The 25,433-nt window shown below is 50.4% G+C and overlaps 1 protein-coding gene across 1 annotated transcript in view; it reads left to right on the top strand.

Moving 5' to 3' along the window:
- DPYSL3 (dihydropyrimidinase like 3) overlaps positions 1-18,346 on the top strand; it is a 57,791-nt gene extending 39,445 nt beyond the window's left edge. Inside the window, exons 7-14 of the mRNA XM_088023632.1 lie at positions 2,784-2,852; positions 5,835-5,955; positions 9,718-9,874; positions 10,514-10,655; positions 12,340-12,510; positions 13,758-13,937; positions 16,402-16,564; positions 17,902-18,346. Of these exons, the coding sequence (XP_087879758.1) occupies positions 2,784-2,852; positions 5,835-5,955; positions 9,718-9,874; positions 10,514-10,655; positions 12,340-12,510; positions 13,758-13,937; positions 16,402-16,564; positions 17,902-17,990 (1,092 nt within the window). The 3' untranslated portion in view covers positions 17,991-18,346. The remainder of the gene's footprint in view (positions 1-2,783; positions 2,853-5,834; positions 5,956-9,717; positions 9,875-10,513; positions 10,656-12,339; positions 12,511-13,757; positions 13,938-16,401; positions 16,565-17,901) is intronic.
- Positions 18,347-25,433: the final 7,087 nt, after the last annotated feature.

Here is a 25,433-nt window from a genome sequence, read left to right as displayed (position 1 = left end):
CCTAAGCGCTTTGTGCCAGGCATGAGGTTACTGAGGTGAGCCAAAACAGACGCACCCCGTAGCTCACTAGTCCTTGGGCTGTGCCTTCGTTTTAGAAGTTGTCCAGGACCTGGTGAATGTGGTCCGCAGGGGTGTGGGAACCGGGGGGCCGACCCTTGTCCCAGACCCGTGAGCTTCTAACGGCAGGTACCATGTGGTGCACGCTTGCTGCTGTCTGCCAGGCTCTGGTTCGGACTCTAGTGGATTCTCACTCTTCACCTGGCCCTTCAAAGATGGCTACCATCCGCCCTGTTTTGTAGAGAATATGGGGCTCGGAAGGATGAGGTCACCGGCCCAAGGATCACAGCCAGTAACTGGGAGGAGAAAATCTTAGCTCTGAGGTGGTGTGGCTTCGCCAGGGTTGGCGTGTCCTGGACCTGTTTCCCCACAGTCCCACGGCAGGCCCCCCAGAGAGACGGCACGTCCCGGCAGTGCAGGGCTCCTGCCGTTAGGATTTCAGACTCTGGGTGGTATCTCATCAGCGGAGGGGGTGAGCTACATGTGTAGTTTCCTCTTACTGACCAAGGAGATTAAATAGTCAGGCCCCTGACAGCCTTCTCCCACGTCCGTCCCCCACACACTGAGCGATAATGAAATCATTTTCCAAAGAGGGTCCAGTGCTCATGAGAGGCATCCCCGTGGTGTTAGAGCTGTCACTGGTCCTCTTGCTGTGCATTTTCAGCACAGCAACCAGAGGGCCCAGCCCTCCCTCCAGATGCCCTAGAAACCAAACTCCCTGCTATTTCCTCCAAGACCATGTGGAGGCAAACGGGCTGCCGTGCTAAGCCCCCTTTCCAGCTTCCTCTGGTGGCTCCTTAGCACCGACTGTCTCTGGTCCACCCCGCCCCCCCGCCACCGCCCCGTCCACTCTCTTCCCTACCTTGTGAAGGCTCTGTTCTTAGTCAGGGAAAGAATAAGGGCATTCTTCCATTTGGATGAGTTCTTGGGTGTGCTTATTTGATTCAGATTGAGCTGAAAGATTTTATCCCATTGTCTAAATGAAGGCAGCTGCTGTACCCAGAGTTGATGCAGAAGTCACCAAAGAGCAAGAAGAATGCTCTCTCATGGGTGCCAGCCATGGACGTTTTCAAAAATTTCCAGCCAGCAGGACCATCTGAGAGGGTGGCATCTTTAGCCGTTCATCCAGTAGTATTTCTTGAGCACCTACTATGTGCCAAGCCTTGGAGAGGGAAGATGAGAAAGACAGGATTCCTTTCCTCATGGAGCAAACCAAAATTGTGTCATGCCCCAAACTAAGATGTAATTACAGCAATGGTGCCCACGGCCACCTCATCCTTCTCAACCTTCCAGCTCTAGGGACACCATGGGAGCTTTTAGAATGGGACTTCCCAGCATGAACAGTGTATTAAAATCACCTGCAGAAATTAGGGATTCCTGGGATTCTCCTGGTTCCAGAAATTCTGAGGTGGGAGGTCGGTAGTAAACTTCAGGCACACGATGTGAACGTGCTGGGAAGCCAGGGCTTGAGCTCCCTCCCTCCTGTGCACGGTGCTAGCCCTCTTGAACAAGGCAGACGTGAGAGTGTCAGATGAGACAGAAGAGGCTTTGTAGTTGGACACCTCGACCTTTGTGCGACTTCAGGAGGCAACACAGAGCGGAAGCTCTCCAGAGTTCAGAAGAAATCGTGTTCAGTCCGAGTTTCGAGAAATGGAACAGTAAGAATGAAAAGTGAAGGTCCTTTGCTGCAAAACTCAGCCTCTGACCTTTTTTCTAATCCTGTTGTAGTTGGAGACGGTGATCATTTCCCTTCTCACAATTGCTTAGAGCGTATGCATCTGTCTTCCTATACCTCTAAAATGATTTATATTACTAAAAACAAAACAAAAAAACAAGAAAACAAAAAGTAGTTCTTCTTTCGCAGGGAGAAGGACTCCTTTCCTTTCTCCACATCTCATAGTTCCAGAGTGCCACAAGGATTTGTTCGGGTCCCTCTCGCCGGCCCCCCTCTGCAGCGGCCAGGTTCATTGGCACTGGCCTTCGTACTTGGAGAGTGAAGGCCAGCAAAACTGCAGATACTGCCGCTTAGGGTCCCTGCCAGTCCCAGTTAGCCTACGTGTGCGCTCCCTGCCAGCGCCCTGCTCCTTCCAGAAAGCTGGCCACAAGTCTGAAGAATTTCGCCATCAGCTGTGAGGGGTAGGCAGTTCTGTCACGAAACAGCCTAATTAAATAGAATCTGACCACAAGATTACCTGAGTCAGGTAATGCTCTTTGGAGGCATTATTTTATCTGGTTAAACTCTGAGTCCATTTGTTTCAGCCGTACATTTAAACCACAAAAAAGCCCGAGGGCTTTGTGAAAGCGCAGATTCCTAGAACTTCACCTCTCTATCCTGATTTGGAGGAGGCCACACAGCCGCACGGCCACAAAAGCAAGCCAGGTGATCCTGATGTAGGTGGGAGGTGACTAGACCTCGCGAAACACAGCAAGAAAATATAAGGAATAAGCGAGCTCGTGTGACTTTTGATGTGTAACGGCGAAAAAATTCTGATACTCTTAACACACTTCCCTTCATTTAATTAAAAAAACGTTTTTTTCTCCTCTTAGTTAAGACTTGACCCTATTTTACAATTCCAGGCGGATCATTAATAAATGTGTTCAACATACACGTTTTGTTCTTTTTGTTCCCTTGAACTCTTGCTTCAGATTAAAAGATACCAGTAGGGTTTTTCCACGCCTCAGCGGAGCTTATCTCAAAATTGTTCTGTGTTCTTTTCTCATTGTAGGAGCAAACCCGGATGTTGGAAATGGGGATCACTGGCCCCGAAGGCCATGTGCTGAGCAGACCAGAGGAGGTGAGTTGCGGGGGGCCGGGGCAGCATCGCAGTGGAGGGGCTCTGTCTTTCCAGCATCTTCTGGGAGACTCCTGTGACTACAGTCCCCAGCGGCCTGGCGTGGGGCCCGCTGCTCATTTGACACTTGGAGTGTTTGTGTTGGGCCTGCCTTCCCCGGGCACATGCTTACATGGTGTAGGAGCAAACCTTGAGGAAAGGCGGGGAGAGTCTGTGAGCACCAGACAGCGATATTGGAACATTTCTTCCAAAGGCCACACGTCTGACGGACCAACTCAAGGGACTCAAGAGAAAAGTAGAAAGCAATGTAAGGGAAACGCTTACTTGTGACCCCTCATCTCTCTAAAGAGAACTCAAGGTGGAGGGTCCTCCATACCTATTCAGTTGGAGAGGTAAATACCTAAGCCCTTTCCTAATCAGTGTCCGTCTCAAAGACATTTCCACTTCCCTTATTCCATATTATATTCTGAGTCCTGCAAAATAAAATACCAGCCATATGGGCAGTCGGTGGAGTGGGTGTTTCATAGACTTCATGTCTATCCATTTGTTGTAAGGTGATGATTAAGTCCGGGTATGGGAGTTTCCCACGTGTAAAAAGAATGATGACTAGGGCCTGCTTAGCCCCGGGCGAGTGAATAAAAGCTAACTAGTGGCTAATTGCATGTGTTTGGGATGTCAGCAGCTTCGGCTGCTGGCGCAGGGCATAGAGCAGGGACTTAGCTGCCCCCACGGCTGAGTGCACGCTGGCTTCGGGAGGCCAGCCCGGGAGTGGCACCTGGAGTGCATTTAGGGCCCTCTGGGCGAGTGGCGTGAGCCCGGCTCCTGCTCTGTCATCCCCAGCCCCCCACTCTGCAGAGGGTAGAAGGAAGGGTCAGAACCAGAAACGAGAGTATGCCTGTTGCCCATCTCTTTTAGAGGCTTTTAAAAATTAAAAGGTAACGCACCTACAGACGAACGCTCCTATCATAAACATTCGAGGAATTTTTACGAGCTAAATACAGTCGTGTCACCCGTGCCCTGCTGGAGAAACAGAACTGTCGGCACTCCAGAAACTCCTCTGCGTCTCAGGACATTGTTGTTCCCAGTTGAAATCATTTATCATTATTTCACAGCATTCCAGAAAGGTCTGTCTCCCGAATACCAGGCCCTTTCTGTGGAACACGAGCCCGCACCTGGCGCTGTGCTCATTACCTTAGCTCTCCTTGCTGCTTCTCGGGGTGGTTGGCATTACTGTTGGGTGAAGAAGCGAAAGCTCAAGAGGTTAAGCCCGTGGCTATGCCCATGTGAAGGACTGGAAAGCTGTTTACGCGGTGTGAGTGGGCCAGGGTGATCAGCCCTGTTTGGGAAACTGTTCCTAAATGCTGGTCGCTGTAGCGATTTGCTGGCAAGATGGATTTCTGTACCAGCAGCCAGGGGATTTCTGAGCAAAGTCTATTTTTGTTCCTTGGTTTGTTTTTCCAACCCTTCCCCACCCCACTCCTCCTGTTCCCGTCTCCTTTTTAGTAAAAAGCTTCTCGGCTGTAGAGCTGGACAACCCTGGAAGCCCTTTTGGGTGAAGCTGGAGGGTGATGTCACCTTCCAAAGATAGTCATGTTGTCAAGGTGCTGAAGAACCCGCGGTGCTGGGAGGGAGCGGGATCTGAGGGGCCAAGACTGAGGCCATGGCGAGTGCAGGGCGCAGCGCAGGTGTGAAGAAGGAGGGACGGGCGGAGGAGGAGCCGGCCCCTCTTCGGTTCAGAGCACACGCCGCTACCATCTCGAGTGATGCGGTGCAGAGAGAGCTGAACCCGAGCTTTGCTCCCGAAGTCCGGGTGCTTGGGGAAGCTGGCCGTATTCACCTGTGGTCAGGGGCGCCACGGGCTTGTCCCTTTGGAGTCAAGTGCAGCTTGGGGGACGCCAGCAGGCAGGACCCGCCAAGTTCTAGAGTCTGTCTGCTGAGCCACACCCACCAAGGGCAGTGGCTGGTTTGCATTATGCAAACACCAGGCATCTGCAAGCTATTTTTGGTATTTTTTAAAGTTTTGGGCTGCATAGGCTGACCAGAATATTCTATCCATCCAAAACAGAACTGTTGCTGATTGAATGGGAGAATGCCAGCATCCCTGCTTTGGGCTGAACCGGACTTCCGTGGGCTTTGGGCAGTGACACAGGCTCTCCCACACTGGTCAGGAGTTATGATCAACAATAAGCCCAATAAGCCAGCCTGCGAGGCACACTTGCCTTGTCCCAGGGTGGGGCAGTTGCCTTAAAGGATGAACTCTTAGATCCTCACAACAGCCCTGTGGGTGAGGTCCTGTTACTGCCCCCATTTCACAGACAGGAAACTGAGGCTTTGGGAGATTATGTACCGTACCTGAGGTCGCCCAGCTTTTGCGTGACAGAACCAGAACTCAGACCCAGGCCATTGGAAAGAGCCTGAGCTCTAAAGACCCTGCTTTGTTCATAGTGTAGGGGGAAACTCATTATTTCTCACTGAATAAATTCAACCAAGTTGGAAAAATTAGCATATTGGAACACGTAGACTCTACTTTAGGGTGGGATGGAAGAAATCGAGAAGAAGAGAAATCTCTGCTGAGAAGCCTGGGAATTATCAGTGTAAGAAATGCCTGCTGGAGTGTAAGAAATTGCTGCAGGAAAGGATTTGATGCCTGATTACCTTTACTGGTTCTTGTTTCACATATCGGTGCTGGGATGCTGTTTTGCCAGAGAATCTGTGTGGGAAGACTGGGGAGCAAAAGCTTCCATCACATGCAGCCGTTGGGGTAATCACGGGGAGAGGAGGGAAGCAGCCTAGGAAGGTGAGGACGAGAGTCTGAGAAGCCAAGTGAAGTGCCACAGTGGGGACGTGGTGGGTCGGGAGCCTCTAGCTGCAGATCCTCTAGGCTTCTCAGCTCCGCGCTGCGCTGCATTCTCAGCTCGCAGAGGCTGGGGAGTGGCTCTCTGAGAGGCTCATGCTTCTCTTGACCCCCGGGACTTCTTTTTGTAGCTGGAAGCCGAGGCTGTGTTCCGTGCCATCACCATTGCGAGCCAAACCAACTGTCCACTTTACGTCACGAAGGTCATGAGCAAGAGTGCGGCGGACCTGATCTCGCAAGCCAGGAAAAAAGGTGATTGGTGCTCCCAAGAGCTTAGCACCAGCCGTGTGGCTCCTTCCCCCTCCGGCTGTCCTGTAGAAACAGTGCCTCTTTTGCTCCTTGCCTTGCTATCTGGGAAGCCCTTCCTCCCTGTTAGCGCAGGGGATCCTCTCGGCATCCTGTGTGGATGGCAGGACCCTGGCATCTCTCCCGCTTGGCAGGTGAGTTAACTAGGCTCAGGGAAGGGCGGGTGGTTTGTCCCAAGATGGCACAGCTTCGGTCAGTTCTTTGAGGCATCTTTCTTCCTCCCTTTGATCCTTCGTTGTCAGTTCACATTATCTGAGCTTTGTAAATGGACATACTAGTCGAGATTATATTGGGTGCAGAAGTCAAAGATCCAACTCAAATGGACTTAAACACACAAAAGTAAATTATTGGTTGAAGGTGTTTCAGGCATAGCCGGATCAAGGGGTTTCAACAATGATGTTGGGGCTCTATCACTCGTCATCCTTTCTTGTCTCTGCTTTTCTCTCTTTCGGCTTTATTTTCAGGGTGGACAGTGACAAGAGTAAATGCTAGGAGGCACCTGTTGTCCTCAGCTCTTGATAGGGGACATGATGAGGAAGTAGGGTACGTCTCTTCCAAAAGCTCCAGCAGAGGCGCCCGGGAGGGCTCTGATTGCCTCGGCTTGGGTCATGGGCCCCTCCCTGAGCCAGTGTCTGCTCTGGGAATGCTGTAATTGATTGGCTGGGGGGTGGGGAGGGCAGCGTGCGGGGGCGGGGGCCCACCACCTGAGCCACACAGGTTATTTAGGAAAAGGGGATGAATGGGTCTCTAACACATGACTAGTGGCATGGCCTTCACGCCTCGGGGCTTTGTCCCCACCACCTTCTGACTTGTGCTGTTTTCCTCCATGGCTGTTCACTTGGGTTTCATTTGCTCCTCTGGTGCCAAACAGAAGTTTACTCTCATTTCAGAGCTTTCTCTTCCGCTTTCTGTTCTTGCCTTCAGCGGCACACCAATGGGCTCGCTTGTGATCAGCGTGTGCTTGAGAACGTGGGAGGTGCGGGGCAGGGCCCTGTGGTTAGTTGGGAGAGAGGATCTCCTAGGCCCGTGTGTGTACTCGTTACCACTCGTGACTGGGCCGGTGGCCATTCTGGTCGTGGGGAGCCCCGATAAGGGACTCAGCCACCCAACTCTGAGCTGGTCTGCAAAGCTCCGCATGGGGGGGTGGCTGCGGTGGCTAAAAATAGTTCCCCTGACTCTGATGGCTGGATGTTGAGCTGCCTGCCTTTCTGGCAAAGGGGACCCTTTTCTTCTGGGAGGGGATTCTTCCTAATTGTCTAGACAGTCTTTGTAGCTAGCACATTCTGGGGCATCTCCTGCTTTACCTCGCTCACGGTAAGTCTGCTGTTTTCTTTCTCTGCCTTTAAATGTCTCAACATGACGTGGTGTGGTTGCTGTACTGGGTATGAGTCCTTGGGTGAGAGCCAGGAAAGTAGCCCAGTCTTCCTTACCCACTCTTGGAGAAAGAGAAAAAACAAAACAAGAAAGCAAGCAGGCAAGCAGAACGCATGGGGAGCCCTCCCACCTGTTCCCCGAGACCACTTGCTTTTGTGCCTTCTGCTCATGGCTGCATCCTCCCTCAGAGCCATTCTCAGGATGACCTGAGGGTCTCAAGGACAGAGTGCTTCCGCTCGGCACTGGGGGGTCTTATTTTAAACTCCTGGAGAAAGATGCCTCACCCTTCGCCTTCTGGCTCATGATTGTCTGGCCAAAAGAGCTAGGCCAGCTGTGTTTCCAGGGTGGCAGGGAGGCAGGGGAGGCCTTGTTTCAGGGCTGAAACACTGACTCCTGACGTGGAAGCCAGGAGACATCTAGGGACCGGTCAGTCTCAGGGAAGGAGCGAAGAGTACTCAGAGCAGGGAGAGATTGTAGCAGGGCTCTCTCTTCCCTAGTGACCTGAAGTCTAGTGTGTCCACTCACCGAGTGTTCTTCAGCAACTCTGCACGCCTGCTCAGACTTAATATCAGGGAGCAACAGTTTAATGAGGACCAACTGTATGCCCTGCACTGAGTTAAATACTTCAAATTTATTGTTATGTAGAATTGTCAAAGAACCCTGAGAAATAGGCATTATCCCCATTTTTCAGATGAGGAAACTGAAGCACAATGTGTCAGGATCTCCCAGCCGGGAGAGCAGGTATTCAAACCCAACTATAATTACAATTTTTCCTTATTCTACTCTTCCATCTAAAGATAGTCCAAAAGGAGAGTTCTTCCACTTTTTTTTTTAAAGATTTTATTTATTTATTTGTGGGAGAGAGAGAGCACGAGTGGGGAGGAGAGGGAGAAGCAGACTCCCCACTGAGCAGGGAGCCTGAAGTGGGGCTCAATCCCAGGGACCATGACCTGAGCTGAAGGCAGAAGCTTAACCGACTGAGCCACCCAGGCGCCCCAGAGTTCTTCCACTTTTAAGATTGTATTTCTCTTAAGAGTACCTGGGGCTTGCCTTTACCTCCATTTCTTTCTTTGTGGTCCTGTATGATTTAGTTTGGGTAAATTGCTTTAGAGAGCCCTCGAAATTCTCTTTAGTCTTGTGTGGATCCGTTTTCTTGCCCTCCCAAAGAGCAGGGCTGTCATGTATGAATCATTGCCACTGATTCCTTTTTTTGCCCATGGCAGACATCACAAATCAGTCTTGACTCTTGCAGTGAAACCAAAGCGTAGTTAGAATTCTTTTGGCAAAGAATTCCAGGCAACCAAACCGATAGATTAGAGTTGAAGGAAAGCAAGACCTATTTATAATTTTGGCCACAGAGCCTTCCTACAATTTGACAATGGGGGGAACTTGAATGTGGAAGATGGAGGCCTGAAGCTAGAGAAGTTCAGGGCTTTATGGGGCATCTTTGGCCCAAGATTCTGGTGTAGAGAAACTTGGTACCAACCAACCTTCTGTGAGACAGCATTTGCCCTCTCTTTCTCTGTCCCTTCTTCTTTAAGGAGCTCAGCTTAGATCAGTTTATTTCCCAGTATCCCTCCTCCTTGCTGCTCGGTTTGGGCATAAATGCCCTGAATTGCAGACACAGGGTCCAAGAAGTGAGCCTCATCTTTGATGTGTCCCAGGTCATTGGGTGCCCTCGAGCAGATCAGTCCTTGTTTTAGGTTACGGAATAACAAGCACGGTGGAAAGATCATGAGAACCTCTTCTCCAAGGGAGTGGACTGGCTTTGGGGAACCAAAGCATGTCCTTGCAACAAGCAGGATCTAGCAGTTCCCGGGGAGGCAGGCACACTGGGGGCTTTGGGCCTCTACCCACAGTGGGAAGGAGTAGCAGTAGTATGAGGAATTCACAGTCCCCAAGCACCTCCGGTGTGCCAGACACTTTTACACGCCAGATCCTTTCATTTTCACGATCCTGAGGAGTGAGGATGGTCTTATTTCATCTATTCCAGGACAGACCTAGTCCCCATTTTACTATTTCTGAAATGTCAATGAATCTTAGAATCAGTATACACTTTTTGTTTGGCCTCAAATATTAATTTGCCTCAAATTGGGGCTTAAAGCTGCATCTTGTAACCAGTGGCTTCTTGTGAACTCGGGGGCACAACGTTGTTCGTGCTTAGCAGACAGAAAAGCAGAGGCTTGGGAAAGGCGGGCACATGGACTTGACCCCAGGCCTGCCTGACTTCAGAGCCACAAGCCTTGAGGAGGGCTAGGGGCTGTGATTACCTGAGCCAGGCCCGGAGCAGCACAGACGTTCTGCAAACCCCTCACCTGTTTCCTATCCTTGCAGGAAACGTGGTCTTTGGTGAACCCATCACCGCCAGCCTCGGCACAGATGGGACCCATTACTGGAGCAAGAACTGGGCTAAGGCAGCTGCCTTTGTGACGTCCCCGCCTCTGAGCCCTGACCCGACCACTCCTGACTACATCAACTCCTTGCTGGCCAGGTTGGTGCCGGGATGACGAGCAGGCTGCGTCCTGTGGAAACCCCGTGGGACCCGGGGATGAGAACTGGAGCAGCCCATCCATCAGCTAGACTAGAGTCTGCAGTGAGGAGAACACATAGAGAACAACAGGCTCTTCCCCATCGTAGCTTACACGTTACTAACAGTAACCATGTTCATAACGACAGTAGCAGTTAACACATATTATGTGCCTCAGGAGCTCACTGATCCTCAGGACAACTGTATGAGTGAGGGACTGTCATCTCCATTTTACAGGTTAAGCAACTGAGGGTCAGATCATGTGCCTCATTTTGAACAGCACCTAACTGAAATGAAAGGGAGACTCATTGGCGGCTTGCCCCCGCTCAGGACATTTAGGGTCAGTCCCATCACTCATTTGGGTCCCTTTTATTTTATTACCCAGAGATGATCTAACCCCACCCCCTCGTTTTCCAGATGGGCTCACTGTAAGCCCTAGGGAGGGAAAGAACTCACGCTCACACAGCCGGTAAGAAGTGCAGAAAGGATCCTAAACTCAAGTCCTGTCTTTCCGAATGCTCACATTAGACACTCGAAGCTTGTCCCCCAGCGGTGCCTTTAAGCCACCTCTCCAGTTTACATGGAGCTTTTTTCCTTTGCCAGTGGAGACCTGCAGCTCTCTGGGAGTGCCCACTGCACCTTCAGCACCGCCCAGAAGGCGATTGGGAAGGACAACTTCACAGCCATCCCTGAGGGCACCAATGGTGTGGAAGAGCGGATGTCTGTCATCTGGGACAAGGCAGTGGTAAGGATCAAGGTCATGGGCGGGGGCCGGGTCCAGATCAGAGCCTCCTGCCACTGCTTCTTTGTAGGTGAGCCCTCCTACCTGATGAGATGTTTCTGGAACCACGTGTCTCAAGTGGCTTAAGAATGTCATTTCTAGAGGGATGAACCTTGAGGTTGTAAGGAGACCTCCTCCTCTAGACTGTTAAGAACTAGGAGCCACACATACAGACCCTTCATCTGATGGCATGAATGATCTGTACTTAATAGTGAGTTAAAATTCTTTTTCTGGAGAGTGTTATCCCTTCTTTTGAAAGGGCTGGATAGAACCCCTTGAAATGGTAAGCCGGGGGTGTATGCCTAAGAACCTCAAGTCAACTTTCTCATCAAGGATACCCTTCCCTGAGGGTGTGATCATCCAGGTTGTACAAGAGATTGTCGACCGATGTCTTGTGACAGTAGGCCTGGTTTTATTTTCTTTAATAACATGATAGAGGCTGACAAAAATAGCCGTGCAAATGAAGCCTGTCCCAAAGGTTTTAGCAAAAATAATAATTAACTCATTATTAAGTTGATCACTTCCTTCTATTTTTTATTATTTTTTTAAAGATTTTATTTTTTTATTTTTTTTTGAAGATTTTATTTCTCGGACAGAGAGAGACATAGTGAGTGAGAGAGACAGAGAGCACAGGCAGGGGTCGTAGGAGAGGGAGAAGCAGGCTTCCTGCCGAGCAGGGAGCCCGATGCGGGGCCCAATCCCAGGACCCAGGGATCACGACCCCAGCCGAAGGCAGGCGCTTAACGACTGGGCCACCCAGAAGCCCCTAAATATTTTATTTTTAAGTAATCTCTGCACTCAATGTGGGGCTCGAACTCACAAAACCCCGAGAGCAGGAGTTACACGCTCCACTGACTGAGCCAGCCAGGCGCCCCCCCTTCTCTTTTATTTTGAAAACTCTAAACATACTTATTTCTGAGCCACATACATTGCATATGAACTAATGCCTCATTCATCTACACAGTGTAAGCTACCAAATTATTTCCCTTCTCATCTTGGCTCCTAGGAAGCTCAAAGTTAGATTTGAAACTAAATTCTTTTTCTCTTATCTAGGCTTTTTGTTTTGTAAAGAGGGAAAGTGTAAATATTTTTGTCTCCTCTCTCTCATACTTAGGTTTTGTTTTTTTTTTCTTAAACAGTGTTTTATATATATATATATATACATATATATATATATAGTTGGTAAAATCTGGAATTGTTAAAAATAATATGTGTGTTTTCTAATTACCTACATGATACATTCTCATTAAAAGAGCACTTGGGAAGGACAGAGAAGCACAGACACGAAAGAAAAATCAATCATAATTCGACAACCCAGGGTTAACCATTATTATCATTTGGGGGGGCTCTTCCATATTCATCCTGTGACCGTGCAAATACAAACAAGTATCTAAAAAGTGGGCCCGTGACCACATTAGTTTTTACTGGGAACTCTGTAACTCTTTTTGGAATTTGAGGGGCAAAGCAGTAAGTGTATGCACATAGCCAGAGAAAACGCACACTCCAGGAGTCGTAACTGCCTTCCAAAGGCGATGGCGAAGCCGGCTGGGCAGCTTGCAGGTGGGGGCCGTGTGTTTCTGGCCCGTGTGTTTCTGGCCGTGCTCCGAACGCAGGAGCCCTGTGCTGAGGATTTTTGGTATTCCATTAGGCCACCGGGAAAATGGATGAAAACCAGTTCGTGGCTGTGACAAGCACCAATGCCGCCAAGATCTTCAACCTGTATCCCCGCAAGGGGAGAATATCTGTGGGTTCTGACAGCGACCTGGTGATCTGGGATCCGGACGCGGTGAAGATCGTCTCCGCCAAGAACCACCAGTCGGTAAGGCTGGCGCTGGTGGGACGAGAGCAGCGTGGAGGAGGCTCTTGAGGAACTCGGTCAGGAGAGATGTGTGCATGTGCCTCGTCCCAGGCCAGCTAGACCGGGATGGGTCGTGGTCACAGACCTTACCAAATTCTCAGTGACGTCATACCTCAGCAGCTTACGGGTGGGTCAGCAGGGGGCTGCTCCCAGCACAGTCATTCAGCACGGAGGCACCATGTCTACACCCGCCCCTGAGATCGCTGAGGCGGGGGCAGGTCATGGTCCCCTGGGGTCTGGCTCGGAAAGCTTTCCTAAGGGAAGCGGTATACAGCACTTGCTCTCACACCGTGGTGGCCCAAGCGAGCCCTGTGCTTGACCTTACCCCAGGAGGGCAGGGAGGGCAGGGATGCACCCTGCACCGAGAAGGAGAGGGAACATGAAAAAAATTGGTCAGCAGCCCGGACAAATTCCTCATGAGGAGTTTCATGCAGAGGATAATAATTAAAGCCCAGTGCCTAAGGGAAAAGGCTTCATCCCTGTTAGTAGAAATAGTTCCTATTTTTAAAGCATTTACGTTTCAGGCAGTGTGCTTTTCATTCACTGAATCTCCGTAACAGTCCCTGACAGGTAGGCACTGTTATTATCTGTATTTTATTGAGGAGGAAATGGAGGTGCAGAGAGATTCAGTAATTCATACAGGAAGTAAGTGAAGTTAGGATTCAGACCCACACAGCTCTTTTGGAGTATAGACTCCAAACAGATGTCCTTGACTCTTTGCAATAATGCCTTGTGCTTGGTGAATAAATGAAGGCAGTAGAGAGAAATCCCCTTTTTTGGTGGGGATGGCCTTCATTTAAACATTGCATCACATCACATCATTTAATTTTGGGCTAGCGGAGACCTAAAGGTCACGGACCCCACCTACTCACCCAGCCTGTACAGGAGTGTCAAAAACAGCATCCCTGACAGTTTCTGAGCGTCTCTTTGAACACCACCAGTGGCAAGATATACGTCTACACTGGGGCCTTTTTAAAGATTGATGCTTCCCTTTGCTGGGAGGTCCAGTCTCTGCTTAGCAGCCGTCTCTCTCCCGGGGCTTCTACACACCCGAAGCTTACAGGTGGTGTTGGAAGCTTTTCCTGGCTTCCCTGGTGCATCCATTATACTGAGGCTGAAGGCAGGATCCCAAGCCCAGGAAAACCGTGTTCCTCCCCTCGCTGTCCTATGCCCCCACTCATGGCTTTGCCCCTCACCCCTGTCTCTAGGCTGCAGAGTATAACATCTTTGAAGGACTGGAGCTGCGAGGGGCTCCTCTGGTGGTCATCTGCCAGGGCAAGATCATGCTGGAAGATGGCAACCTGCACGTGACCCAGGGGGCTGGCCGCTTCATCCCCTGCAGCCCGTTCTCTGACTATGTCTACAAGCGCATTAAAGCCCGGAGGAAGGTGAGAAGCTGGCTGAGCCTGGGGGTGGCGGAAGGGGCCTGTGTCCCATTCAGGCGCAGGGACAGTAACCACGAGATCAGGAGGGGTCAGTGTGCCCTGGAACCTCCCAAAGAAATTCACAGCAATGATCTCTTCCCAAGAGACACTTGGACAGATTTCATGTACTATAAAAAGGGGGTTTCTAAAACTTTCTTGGCCCAAGAAACCTTTTTTTTTGTCAAATAACTTTCCTCCATCCTTACAGTACTTTTAATTAAAATAATTTGGAATTTTAATAATTCAAAATAATGTTTATATATTTTTTAAAAAATAACTCTTGAAGGCTTACAGGGAGAATTAGCAGCCCACACCCTCCCTTCCCAGTCTCGTGTCTTCCATCCAGTGTTGCTCCCATAGGGCAAATGTTTATAACCCTTTTAACTAGTTCTGTGGTTCACATAAAATCTTGTTTATGTCCCTGATTTCATAGATAGGCAGGTAGAAAGATAGATACACAGACACTTATCTGTGTGTTTATGTATCTACCTACGTGGTACAAACCGAGTGCTCTACTTGATTTAGGGGTGAGGTCCAGAAGTCTGTCTTTTTAGAGGCCCCTGCTACCCCCACAGCAGTCACATTGTCGCCTTCCGGTTAAGACTAGGGATCCACAGAGCAGGGTTAGACCAGCCCTGGGATGAGGTGGAATTTGACCCCTGGTCCTGACCTTGTCTGTTGGAAGGCACACGGTCATCCGTGCACATGGGATGGGCCAGCGCCCAGCAGCTGGGAGAATGAGGCTTCAGTCCTGGTGACGGCGAGGTGGGGGGGCTGGGGACACACTGTAGCGGCCATTAAGGAGAGGCTCACAGAAACTCTGTACCTGAGCACCCAACCCACTCGCAGACCGCCTGTGATCCCAGTGACTGGCCATCCAGTCCCTGAGTGCGGACGCAGGGAGCCTCCCTGTTTTGGAGTCAGCTGCCGGCTCTGTCTGTGTGAACCGGCGTCTTCCTGCCGGCCGGCCGGCCGCAAGGCTCGCTCCCCGAAGTCCACCAGCCAGCCCTGTTCTCCTGGCGCCCTCACAGAACAAGGTGCACCGTCTCTTAGGGTGGGTGTGTGTGTTTCCAGAGGCGTTTGTCCTTTAGTCTGGATGTGCCTGTAGCCTGCACTTGTTTATGTTATGACAGCGTTTTATTTATTTACTTTTATTTATTTTAAAGATTTTTTTTTTTTTTTTTTTGAGAGAGAGAGCATGAGTGGGGCGGGAGGGGCAGAGGCAGAGGGAGAAGCAGGCTTCCCGCGGAGCAGGGAGCCCTCGATCCCAGGACCCTGGGATCATGACATGAGCCGAAGGCGGACGCTTAACGACCGAGCCACCCAGGCATCCCCTTATGACAGCGTTTTAAATCCCTGCACCGGTCCTACCTCTTTATGAGTGATCCTGTAAAGTTAGGTGGTATGGAGTTTCATTCCACACTCTGCTTGTGGCCTCCTAGAGAAGAGAATGGAACTCAAGCCTCCCATATGCATCAGGTCTTTATTTCCGTTAATGTGCCTTAGATTCTACACCTAAAGAAATGTCGATGATCTAGTGTTACGGGCCAAGGTTTTTGGGGAGCACGGCTTGAGCCATGGTCCCACCTGAATCACCAGCATCTGCAAACGTGATGAGCGTCGCCTCAGTGCCTGCACCTGAGCCTCTCCCGGAGGGGAGGGCAGGCTCTGTGGCAGACGTGCTCGGCGTCTTACCGTGAGCCGCCTCCCTCAGGCAGCCAGGGGTCGGACCTGGGTGGAGGTGCTGTGCTGGCTGCACCGCCCATCAGTGTGTGTCTGACAGACCGGGGGCCCCCTCTGGAGCAGGCACTGTGCTTCCCGTGACCCTCACCCCCTGCCCCTGGCACCAGGCCTAGCCCGGAGCATGCCCCGGGGGAGGGGGGCTGGTGCTGGCTGGCTCCTCAGTCCCAGGACAGGTTCACAGCCACAGCGAGAGGCCAAGGGTCAGACTGCAGGATGCGCCCTTCGAGGTTTGCCAGCTCTGGGCTGAGGAGCGTGTGGGTGGAGCCCCCCCAGACCTCACCCCACCAGCCCTTACGACCTTGGCCCAAACCGCTGCCCTTCTTGCTCCCTTTGCTCTGGGCCTACAGGCCGTCCTGCCCCCTGCTTCCTCTTCCGGGAACGCCGCCTTCCCCCCTCCTTCCCCCCCATCCTCTGCCCCTCGTCGCCTCCTTCCCTCCACCCAGTCCCAGGACAGGCTCCTTTGTTCCTCTCTCACCTCTTGAGAGAGGTCTTCCCTGACTTCTGCTGTCGCTCTAGCCCCACACCCCCTTTATTGTCTGCGTCTTCTCCTTTCCTTAAAATGACCCTATCATTTTTATTATGTTCTGGCTCCCACCACACCCTGAATTCCCTGACTTATCTCTGCCACGTAGCACAGACCGGAACTGTTGACAGAATCAGGGTTGATGGGCTTTCTCTGCTGCAGATGGCAGACCTGCACGCCGTCCCGAGGGGCCTGTACGACGGGCCGGTGTTTGACCTGACCACCACACCCAAAGGGGGCACCCCCGCGGGCTCCACCCGGGGCTCCCCCACGCGGCCCAACCCGCCCGTGAGGAACCTCCATCAGTCGGGATTCAGCCTGTCTGGTGAGTGGGACGTGGTGGCCCTGGGCGAGAGGGGAGGGACGGGGGAGGAGCACCGAGTGCTCCAAGCTGGCGGGTGACCTGGGAGGTGGTGACTGGGCCCAGCAGGAAGCTTTGCCCAATCAAAAAGGAGTCCCGTTGAGAAGGCAGGAGAAGGCCCGGTGAGATTAAAGGTTTAAATGATGACCAGTTCTGCTTAGAGATCACACCTGTTGGGGTGGGGCCAGATGTTTCCCATTAGGAATCGGTGATTTTCCACGTGAGACTGTGGGGGCTGTGCGTGGTGTGGTCCCGTCTCTGTGTGCCCAGAATAAGAAGAGCTCAGGTTGCAGGGGCTGCTTCGAACCTGGCGTTTTTACTCTGCCCTCCCTCCTGGTCATAATGATGGTGCGAGTACGAGCTGCCGTTGAGTAAATACTTACCCAGGCTGGCCGTACCATTTCACCCTGTCTATGCTTTAAGAACTGATAATAATGGAAAATAATTACCCAGTTGCTCCATAACCAGTAGCTAGAAGGGGGAAAAGTAAATGTCAGTTTGCGTCTCTGTGGCGAACAATTTAGGTGTGAGGGGAGCCAGACACCCAGAAGGGACAGGGAGAGGGAAAGAGGAACGGGTCCAGGGAGAGAAGAGGACCCAGGAGTGGCAGAAGCCGGAAAGAGCCGAGGGGACAGGGTCAGGGGAGGAAGGCAGAAGGAAAAGACTGCAGGTTTTGAGGTCACGTTGACACAGGTCCCATTATGATTGTCGCAAGTAATTTTTGTCTTTTTTTTTTGCCATTTGAATTGCTCCCCTGGCTGACCTCCTCCCTAACATGTCACAGCTCCTTTGTGAGTGGACGTAAGCGCACTCGTGAGCGCTTCCTTCTGTGCTGAGGCTGCAGGGGCCTGACCAGCACCGGGCCAGGTTGTGAGACCTGGGTCAGGTTCCCCAAGCTCTCACAGCCTCATTCACTGCCTCTGTTCAATGGGAACCACCACAGTAGCTCCCTCCTAGGATAGTGGTGAGGATCGGGTGAGGTGTCTGAGGGGCACCTGAAACGTTGCTTGTCGCGGTGAATGTAAGCGGCTGTTTCTCAGATCACCGGCCTTGTATTTATTATCGTTTTTATGATGCTGAGGGTCCAACGGTATCTAGATGAGAACCTGGCTTTTCCTGGTGGAGTTGGGTGTTCCCCAGGAGGGCGGATATGAAACGCCTGGAATGCTTGACAGACTGGAATGGAATTTCTTGGGAGATGAGGCCAGGAAGGTGCTTGCTGTCTGACACTCTGTAAATTAATCCAGTTTCTCTCTTGCACTCTCCCTTTTCTCTTCCTGGGAATGCATTGCCAACTGCAGGCACCCAAGTGGATGAGGGGGTCCGCTCGGCCAGCAAGCGCATCGTGGCACCCCCTGGAGGCCGTTCTAACATCACGTCCCTGAGTTAAGCGACCCCTCCCCAAAGAGAGGGGCAGAAGCAAGAAGAGATTTTTTTGAAGCCAAAATGGTACACCAATATTTAAGAAGGAAAGCGAATCCAAACAGTTGCGATCTAAAGAATCAATAAGCCTCAAGCCTTATGTTTCTCCAATGCTACACTCGCTTGCCTAGCTTTACGAATATTGCTTTGTTTTCTGTTCATGCATAGCCTTGATTGGTTTGACCCTGCCTCCCCGCATTTATGTGCATGCAATCAGACAGGCTATTAAGGTAAAAGTCTGCTATATAGTGTTGAGAGCGTGCGTAGTGCTGCATTTTATGACAAGGGGACAGACAAAGCTGGGATGTCAGGAAAATCAACAAAAGGGACACAGTTATTTGGGGTGAGGGGGTGGGGGGAGCCCAGAGTGAGGCAGAAGGCTCAGAGGGGATGGGGTAGGGCGTGGACGGGGAGGCGGGTGGGTGGGTGAGCATAAGGGGGCTTGTGTATTGTGTTGACGAAGCACGTTAATTTCCATGGAAGATGGCTACTTGGGGCAGCCCATCCCTTCATCACAGTCCCCAAGGGTCTATGGGGAAGGCAGGCAGTCTTCAGGTTCCAGACTTTGTCACATCCCCTCCTAGATTTTATTCCTTTGAACATTTTATTAGAACACCAAAACCCAACCATTACTTTCACCTGCTTGATCGTGCCAGTGTTTGGTGGGGCCTCTTTCTCAGTGTTGCTTTCAAATTCTCCTCTTTCCTGGGCCGGGAAGGAAGAGAGGAGAGAGGAAACCCCTCTCCTCTGTCCTGCCTGCCTCTTTGGTGCTCTTTTAACAACAGCTGGGAGCACACACAGGCCCTCGGGGTGGTGGCAGCCATGCTCACACACCTTCCTCAAACCACATGTTGGAGATCACCTCGCATTCGCGTGGCTTTGCGAACCGGGAAGAACAGCGTGTGTTCGGCGTCCCAGGTTAGGACGAGCCTTGATGGGGCCCCCGGAAGGGCTTCTCTTGCTGCCGGTCAGTGGCCCATTCTTTCCGTCTCGAGATCCAGGCACATCCGTGACTGAAGAGGATTTTTAGTGCTTAGGTGTTCTCTAAGTTTTGCTCCGAACAGGTGATCTCAGTTGAGACGGGAGCCAAGCAAGGATTTGGGAAAGCTAGTCTGTGGAGCTGAGGGAGCACATTCTGGGGCCATGGGTCTGCTTTGCAGTCCTGAACCCTCTGTCTCCTCTTCCTTGAGCACATCCTTTGGGGGAGCTTTTTGTTTCCTTATAAAGCCTCCCAAGGTGAGTGGAAGTGACATGCAGCCTTGTGTGATGTGGCCCAGAACGGACGTGGAGCTCAGTGTCCGTTTCCCCGTCCTGCCACTTCTGAAAATTCAATGTTGGAGCAAGTTCTCTGAGCCAGATGAGGATCTGTAGAGCTAAGAGGTCCAGAGGCAGAAAAAGTACATTCACCCTGGGATCAGACGTCTGTGCTTGGGGGAAGCAGCCGGTAGGACCCTAACCGTGTGTACTAGGTACTTGGAAGAAAAAGACCAGGCCTCAAACACCTTTCAGGTGCTCAGGAGAAGCTGTTCTCTCTGACAGCTGAAGACCAGAGAAAAGGGAACAACAACGCATGGCTAAAAAGGAATTTGGAAATAGCCAAGGAAGAGGATTCCCCCTAGCGATCTAATTACTGTTCTATTCATGAAAACAATCATTTCTCCTCATAATAAGGAATCTTGCTATTTGAAGGCTTTTTCATGGTGCCTTTATTTTAAAGGAAACTTAAAGGGAGCATGTAGCTCTTGATCTCTAACTCAAAAGATCTGAGGGCCTGTCGCAGAACTCAGAATGACAGTTCCGCGGGCAGAGGGAGATTGTCAGATCTGAAGCGTTTCAGCTATATACCTCAGTGGCTGGGCTGTTCTGTAGGATGTGTTGCAGTACCAGCCACAACCACCAGGTGGAGGAAAAGACAAAAAACTAGTGGGCGCGTCCTCTTGCGTACCGTCTGCTCCTGATTCCTAGCCAGAGCCCAGCTCCTCCCTCCATGACCTCTCTGTGCCATGACAATAAATCCTTCATGGCCACATTGGTCGTCTGCACTGCACTGGGACTGCTGAATGAAGCATTCAACCAGCACTTCACATCCTACACAAGCTTTCCGTGCTGTAGGAATAACGCTAATGCCTTCATGATGGGCTACGTGATCTGGGAAAGCCTCCCTTTCTTCACTTACTATAAGTAACTTCCCAAGCACAGAGATTCCTAAGAATTGCAGGAAAACTCCCTCTCTTTCCTTGAGTTTGATTTCTCGTACCTTGTTACTTGAGTTACAATTTATATTCACATGTGTCCTTTTCCATAAGGCACATCAAAGAGCCCTCCCTCTACCCGGGGCTTAGGAAGAGAACATGGTGCAAGTCACAGCTCTCAGAATTCACAGCATCTCATCCACGTGTGGGAGGGCTTGCTGCACTTCGTCTCCTGCCCAAGCTTTCTTTTGCCCTCTCGTCTCTTGGCCTGGCCCCTCTCTAAGGATGCCCTGGCTTCCCCCCAACTGTCTCACATTATTCCTTATCCAGATGGCTGTCAACTGGGGTTCTCTCTGGGAGGGCCATAATCTTGGGTAGTTGAGAAGGTATTTGTGGATTTGTTGGATCAGCCAACCCCGTAGAGGTGTTTCTTCTATTTCTGTTTTCTAAAAATGGCAGTGTTGTAGTCATCCCGAAAATGGGTTTTCTTCAAAGACCAGTCACCCTTTGGCCTTCTTCCTCATGCCTACACCCAGAGAGTCATGCTCTGCTGCAAAGGCCTTAATCCTAAGCCTGGACTTGCACTCACCCTGAGCGGCCCTTCCCCACAGGGTGGATGAGTCCCCTCCCAAACTTGCTTCTAGCCACAAGCTTCCCAGGCCTTCCCCCCTGGAAAACTCCAGCTTGAGTCCCAGATATACCCATGGGCTGTCCCGGGCAGCCAGCATTCATTGTACAAGTTCCCTCTTTGGAAAAACGGTGTGTGGGTGTTCAGTTCTATGTCTGGTGAATATGAACAGACCGTAAATCTCCCTGTGATCTGTGGTAGCTGTGAGGCAGCTCGGAATGTGAAGAGCTGTTTGGTTTGAACCGTGAAGAAAACTGTGTTTTGAGTTTAGCTGAGATTAAAGAAAAGTTCATCAAGTGACTGTTAATGTACACCTGGTTATTAAAATAACTATGAAATTACGGATGTTGTTGTCCAGCCTTCTTCTGTATGCGACGTGCCGTTTCACTTGCAGTATGAAAATTGCAAAATAAAACTGGCGTGCTTAATGAGGGGGGCAGAGTTGATGAAAACAAGAGGTTTCCTGAGGAAATCTGGGGGATTTCTATCTTCTCGGTTGAGGTTGAGTTTTTGTTTTGGTCACAGAGTTTGATGACCGTTATTGGAACTTAGAATGACTCAAGTTTTTTCTGGGGATCATCTCATGTAAAACACATCACCATTTGAGATAAGGTCTGGCTGAGTCCAGTACAGATCCTGACAGGGTTTCTTTCATCTGTTTTTTTGTCATCTCCTTAAAGGTTTTCTGCTTCTCCCTAAAACCCTGGACTTTGAGAAAATTCAAACTAAGCATTTTCCAAGGTATATTCTTTTTTTTTTTCAAACGAATATATATATATATGTATATATTTTAAGATTTTATTTATTTTTTGAGAGAGAGCCAGAGAAAGAGCCAGAGAGAGAGCATGAGCCAGGGGTGAGGGGAGGCCGAGAGAGAGGGAGAAGCAGACTCCCCACTGAGCAGGGAGCCCAACTCTGGGCTTGATCCCAGGACTCCGGGATCAGGACCTGAGCCAAAGGCTTGACCGACTGAGCCACACAGGCACCCCTCAAGGTATATTCTTTAACATATTGATCCCAAGTTGTGTAGGAATGTTGGAAAGGATTATTTACTAAGCTACTCCTCTGACAGATGTAAGGTCATATCATCAAATTAAAAGCTATGAGAAATCTGAGCCTTTCAGAATTTGTCCTATTCAAGGTTCTCAAACTTTTTGGCTGCTGAACCCTTCTATATCCTCTTTTAACATCCCAGTGACCTATTATGCTAAACTCTCTTTGGGGAAACACGCCTGGATCCACTTTCATATTGTGTGGGATACTTCTCATTGCAAATGGCAGACTGCCGTATGCACAAAATTTTTTTGAAAAGCGTATTTTAAAGTCTGGTGTAATGAGAACTTCAGGGATAGAACTGGGTTGACGGAAGCATAGCTGGGTCTAGAACGTGGTTTCTCTTAATCTCTTAGCCCTGCTTGCCTTTAGTAATTGCTTCTTCGGAAACTTATGGGTGTGGGAGCAGAACTGGCCACTGGCATCCCCACATTTTCATCTTGCCTGCCTCGCAACTCAGGGGAAGGAGAGAGGCTCCCTCACTAGTTCCAACCAAAGAGACCGATTCTGGTTGGCTGGCTTGGGACCTGTGTTCACCGTAGGACTAGGTACCCTGGCCAGGACACTGAGACTGACGGGCCCCACCTGGTCATGTGCCCAGCCCCAGAGCCACGTGAACCCTGAGGACTCTGGATCACACCCAAAACAACCGATTTGTGACACCAGATTTGGATACTGGGTGGGCAAAACCAGCAGATGGCCATGGCACCCTTCTCAAGCCTGCGGGGCCTGAGTGTTTTGCTCAGTGAAGAGCCCGTGTGTAGGTTGGAGCAGGTGGAGATGGGGATCAGAGAATGCTGTTTTCTTATTAATTGCTTGTATGTGTCATGAACCCTTCTTGCTTCTGTAGAACAATGCTGTCAGTACAGGAGCATAGAGTGATGATAGCTTTTAACACCCAAGCTTAGAAAACATCAAAAGCTACTCTCAGCACATGATTATTTCAGTTTGAGATTCAAGGTTTGACCCATAGTCTCAGTTTGCAGCTTGAACTCAGGATTGGTGAAATACCTGTCCCAGCTCATGACCAGGGCAGCAACTGAGCTCTCCTTAGGATTAGGGTGGGTTTAAAGGGCATGGGCAAAGCTTAACTGAAGTGAACTCAGGTTGCAGGGTTTACAAGAGATGAAGCAGCATTTAAAAAAAAAAAAAAATGGTGGTGAAACAGACATAGTGACTTTCACCCCACTGGGGGCTAGAGCTGTTCGGGACTGAGTCACACCTGACCAGGTGGGGAATGAGAGTACTGCAGGCATAAAAAGGTCTCTCTGGTTTCAAAGAACTTTCTGGAATTGGCTCTGCTACCATCAAGCCATCACAAAAGGGACACCAACCATGAGCAAGAAATGGGGGATGTAAGGGCCAAAGCAATCAACAAAAATGAGATCACACGCTTCAGGCTGTCACTCTTCAGAACCAAGAGTTCTAGATCTTGCTGTGCCCTCAGTTGGCTACTGGGAACAAAGCAGGGCACTCGGCATTTAGGACTTCAGGGCCCACAGGACTCATAAAAGCCTACTGACTTCGGGATAAGCCCAGGGAACTAGCTGGCCTACTGGCTGCTAAGCTGCTGCGGGCCTAAAAGGAAGTTGCTTCCAGCTACAAGGATCCAGAGCTGCCCGTGACCCTCCTGTCCCAGGTCTGGAGCATCCACCTGCTGTTCCGGTGTATGGCACGGGGCAGGACGAACATGCTGAAGGGTAGCAAGGCACAATGCTGAAGAAGAGGGGCATGGGCTGTCATGGACAAGGTCAGAGTGAAGGGCAAAGTCTGGAATTCTGGGCTGTGCTCCCTAAGGTTGAATGCTAAAGGGGGCAGGCTTTTAGTTCTTCTATTTGCGGGTCAGTTAAATTGTGCTGCATCCCACCTGTTCTAGAACATCATCTCTAATACCAGCTTGTCCCTGGTCAAGGACAGTCCTCACAGTGGGAAATGGAAGTAGGAACAGGTGACTTTGGGCACCCACAGCCCTACCTCTAGGACAAACAGTGACACACAGCTGACAAAGAAGAATCAAGTGGCTTACTGTATACGGAAGACATTTTAATACACCAAGGCACATTTACATCCTATCAACAGAAGCATGTGTCTCCCGCCCAGTGGCTGCCTGTTCACAATGGCGCAGATCACTGAAGTTTGGATTTTGAACATCAATGTTTAACGTCAAGTCAGACACACTGAGCTTGTAAGAAAGAGCAATCATGGGCAGACAGTAGGAAACAGGATGTTGTGTGGACAGCGCAGGCATGACCGGCTACTGAAACAAACACGATGGGTTGCACGCCTTTTTGTTCAGCTGGTGAATGAAAGCCTTAGCATGACTACATCCTCAAAAGCAGCAACACAGCTTCCTGAAGGCTCTATTAGCATTCTTTCTCCTGAGCTCTGTATTTGTCCATCCAGTCTAGAGAAGCTATGATGATCTATAGCCTCGTTTCCGGTTAAAACTCCCATCACAAGAAGCTTCACTATGAATTAATGACCGTAATTCATTTAGCAGTGCTTTGTGCTGCCAGACATTCATTGCTGCCCTAGCAATGACCCCAGCCAAAACGAGTGCGGCCCTCGAGATGTGTTAGCCATTAGCGGGGTATTCACTTCCATGGAGTTCGGGGTGTGGGCAGGGTTACAGGGCTTGGGTGCCCACCCAGCCACTAGGGGCCACTGAATGCAAGGGGGTGGGTCTCTGCTGCAGTGTAAGAGTTATTATAACCTGGATGTTTCTGGTCTGGCTCCAAGTTTTCAGATGCTCCACACAGGTAAGGGAGGAAGCAGTTAGAAGAAGATGGTAGGAATACCAGACAAAGGGCTGCGATACTCAGCTTGTTTTCTAAAATTCTGAGCCCTGAGCCTTGGTTGTCACACATCTAATTGATGAGACAGGTTCCAACTGCTTAGGATAGTAACTTTGGGCCCAAGTTACGGAATAAAACCAAAGACTCTGATACCAACATCTAGCAATCATGGTACAGATTTAGGCCTCCTTCTGGTTTTTGGAAAACTTTTTGTCCTAATGTTTAAAATGTGTGGTGGTGGGAGATGCTTATAATCAGTTGTTCTGCACTCTAGATGCAATGCTTTTTCATTTCTAACTGGAAACACATGGTGGGTCTGTAACCTGATTAGGACTGAAAATCCATCTTACCGCTCTGAGGCTGTGCTCTCTAGTTGGTGTGTCCACGGTTCCTGAATGTCCACAGTGGTGCGTCGGGCACAGCAGGAACTCACTGGAAATAAAAACGAGGGGTTCATACTGCAGAGATGGTATGGGGTTCCTACCCTGTTATACGTTGTACAGATGTGAAATGGCACAGATGCCTGGCTCCGTTCCCCACGGAGAGCCTCCTGATCCCACTGCCCCTGTGGCAAGTGTTTCCCGAAGTCTTTTCTCTGTGATGATACACACAAGGTCACAGCAAGAGGAGACACCAGGTGACTGGAGAGATATGTCCACAGTGCATCAGGACTTGAGTCAAAACGCATGAAAGTTGCCAGTTGCTAAACATGCTAGTGATCCCTGACACTCCTGGGGTTACCA

Source organism: Eumetopias jubatus, unplaced genomic scaffold (genome assembly GCF_037043125.1).
Source record: "Eumetopias jubatus isolate StellerSeaLion01/CBP00866 unplaced genomic scaffold, mEumJub1_p1.0 scaffold_5, whole genome shotgun sequence".
NCBI lineage: Eukaryota > Metazoa > Chordata > Mammalia > Carnivora > Otariidae > Eumetopias > Eumetopias jubatus.
The sequence above is the reverse complement of the archived record's forward strand: the minus strand, read 5'-3'. Positions and strand labels throughout refer to the sequence as shown.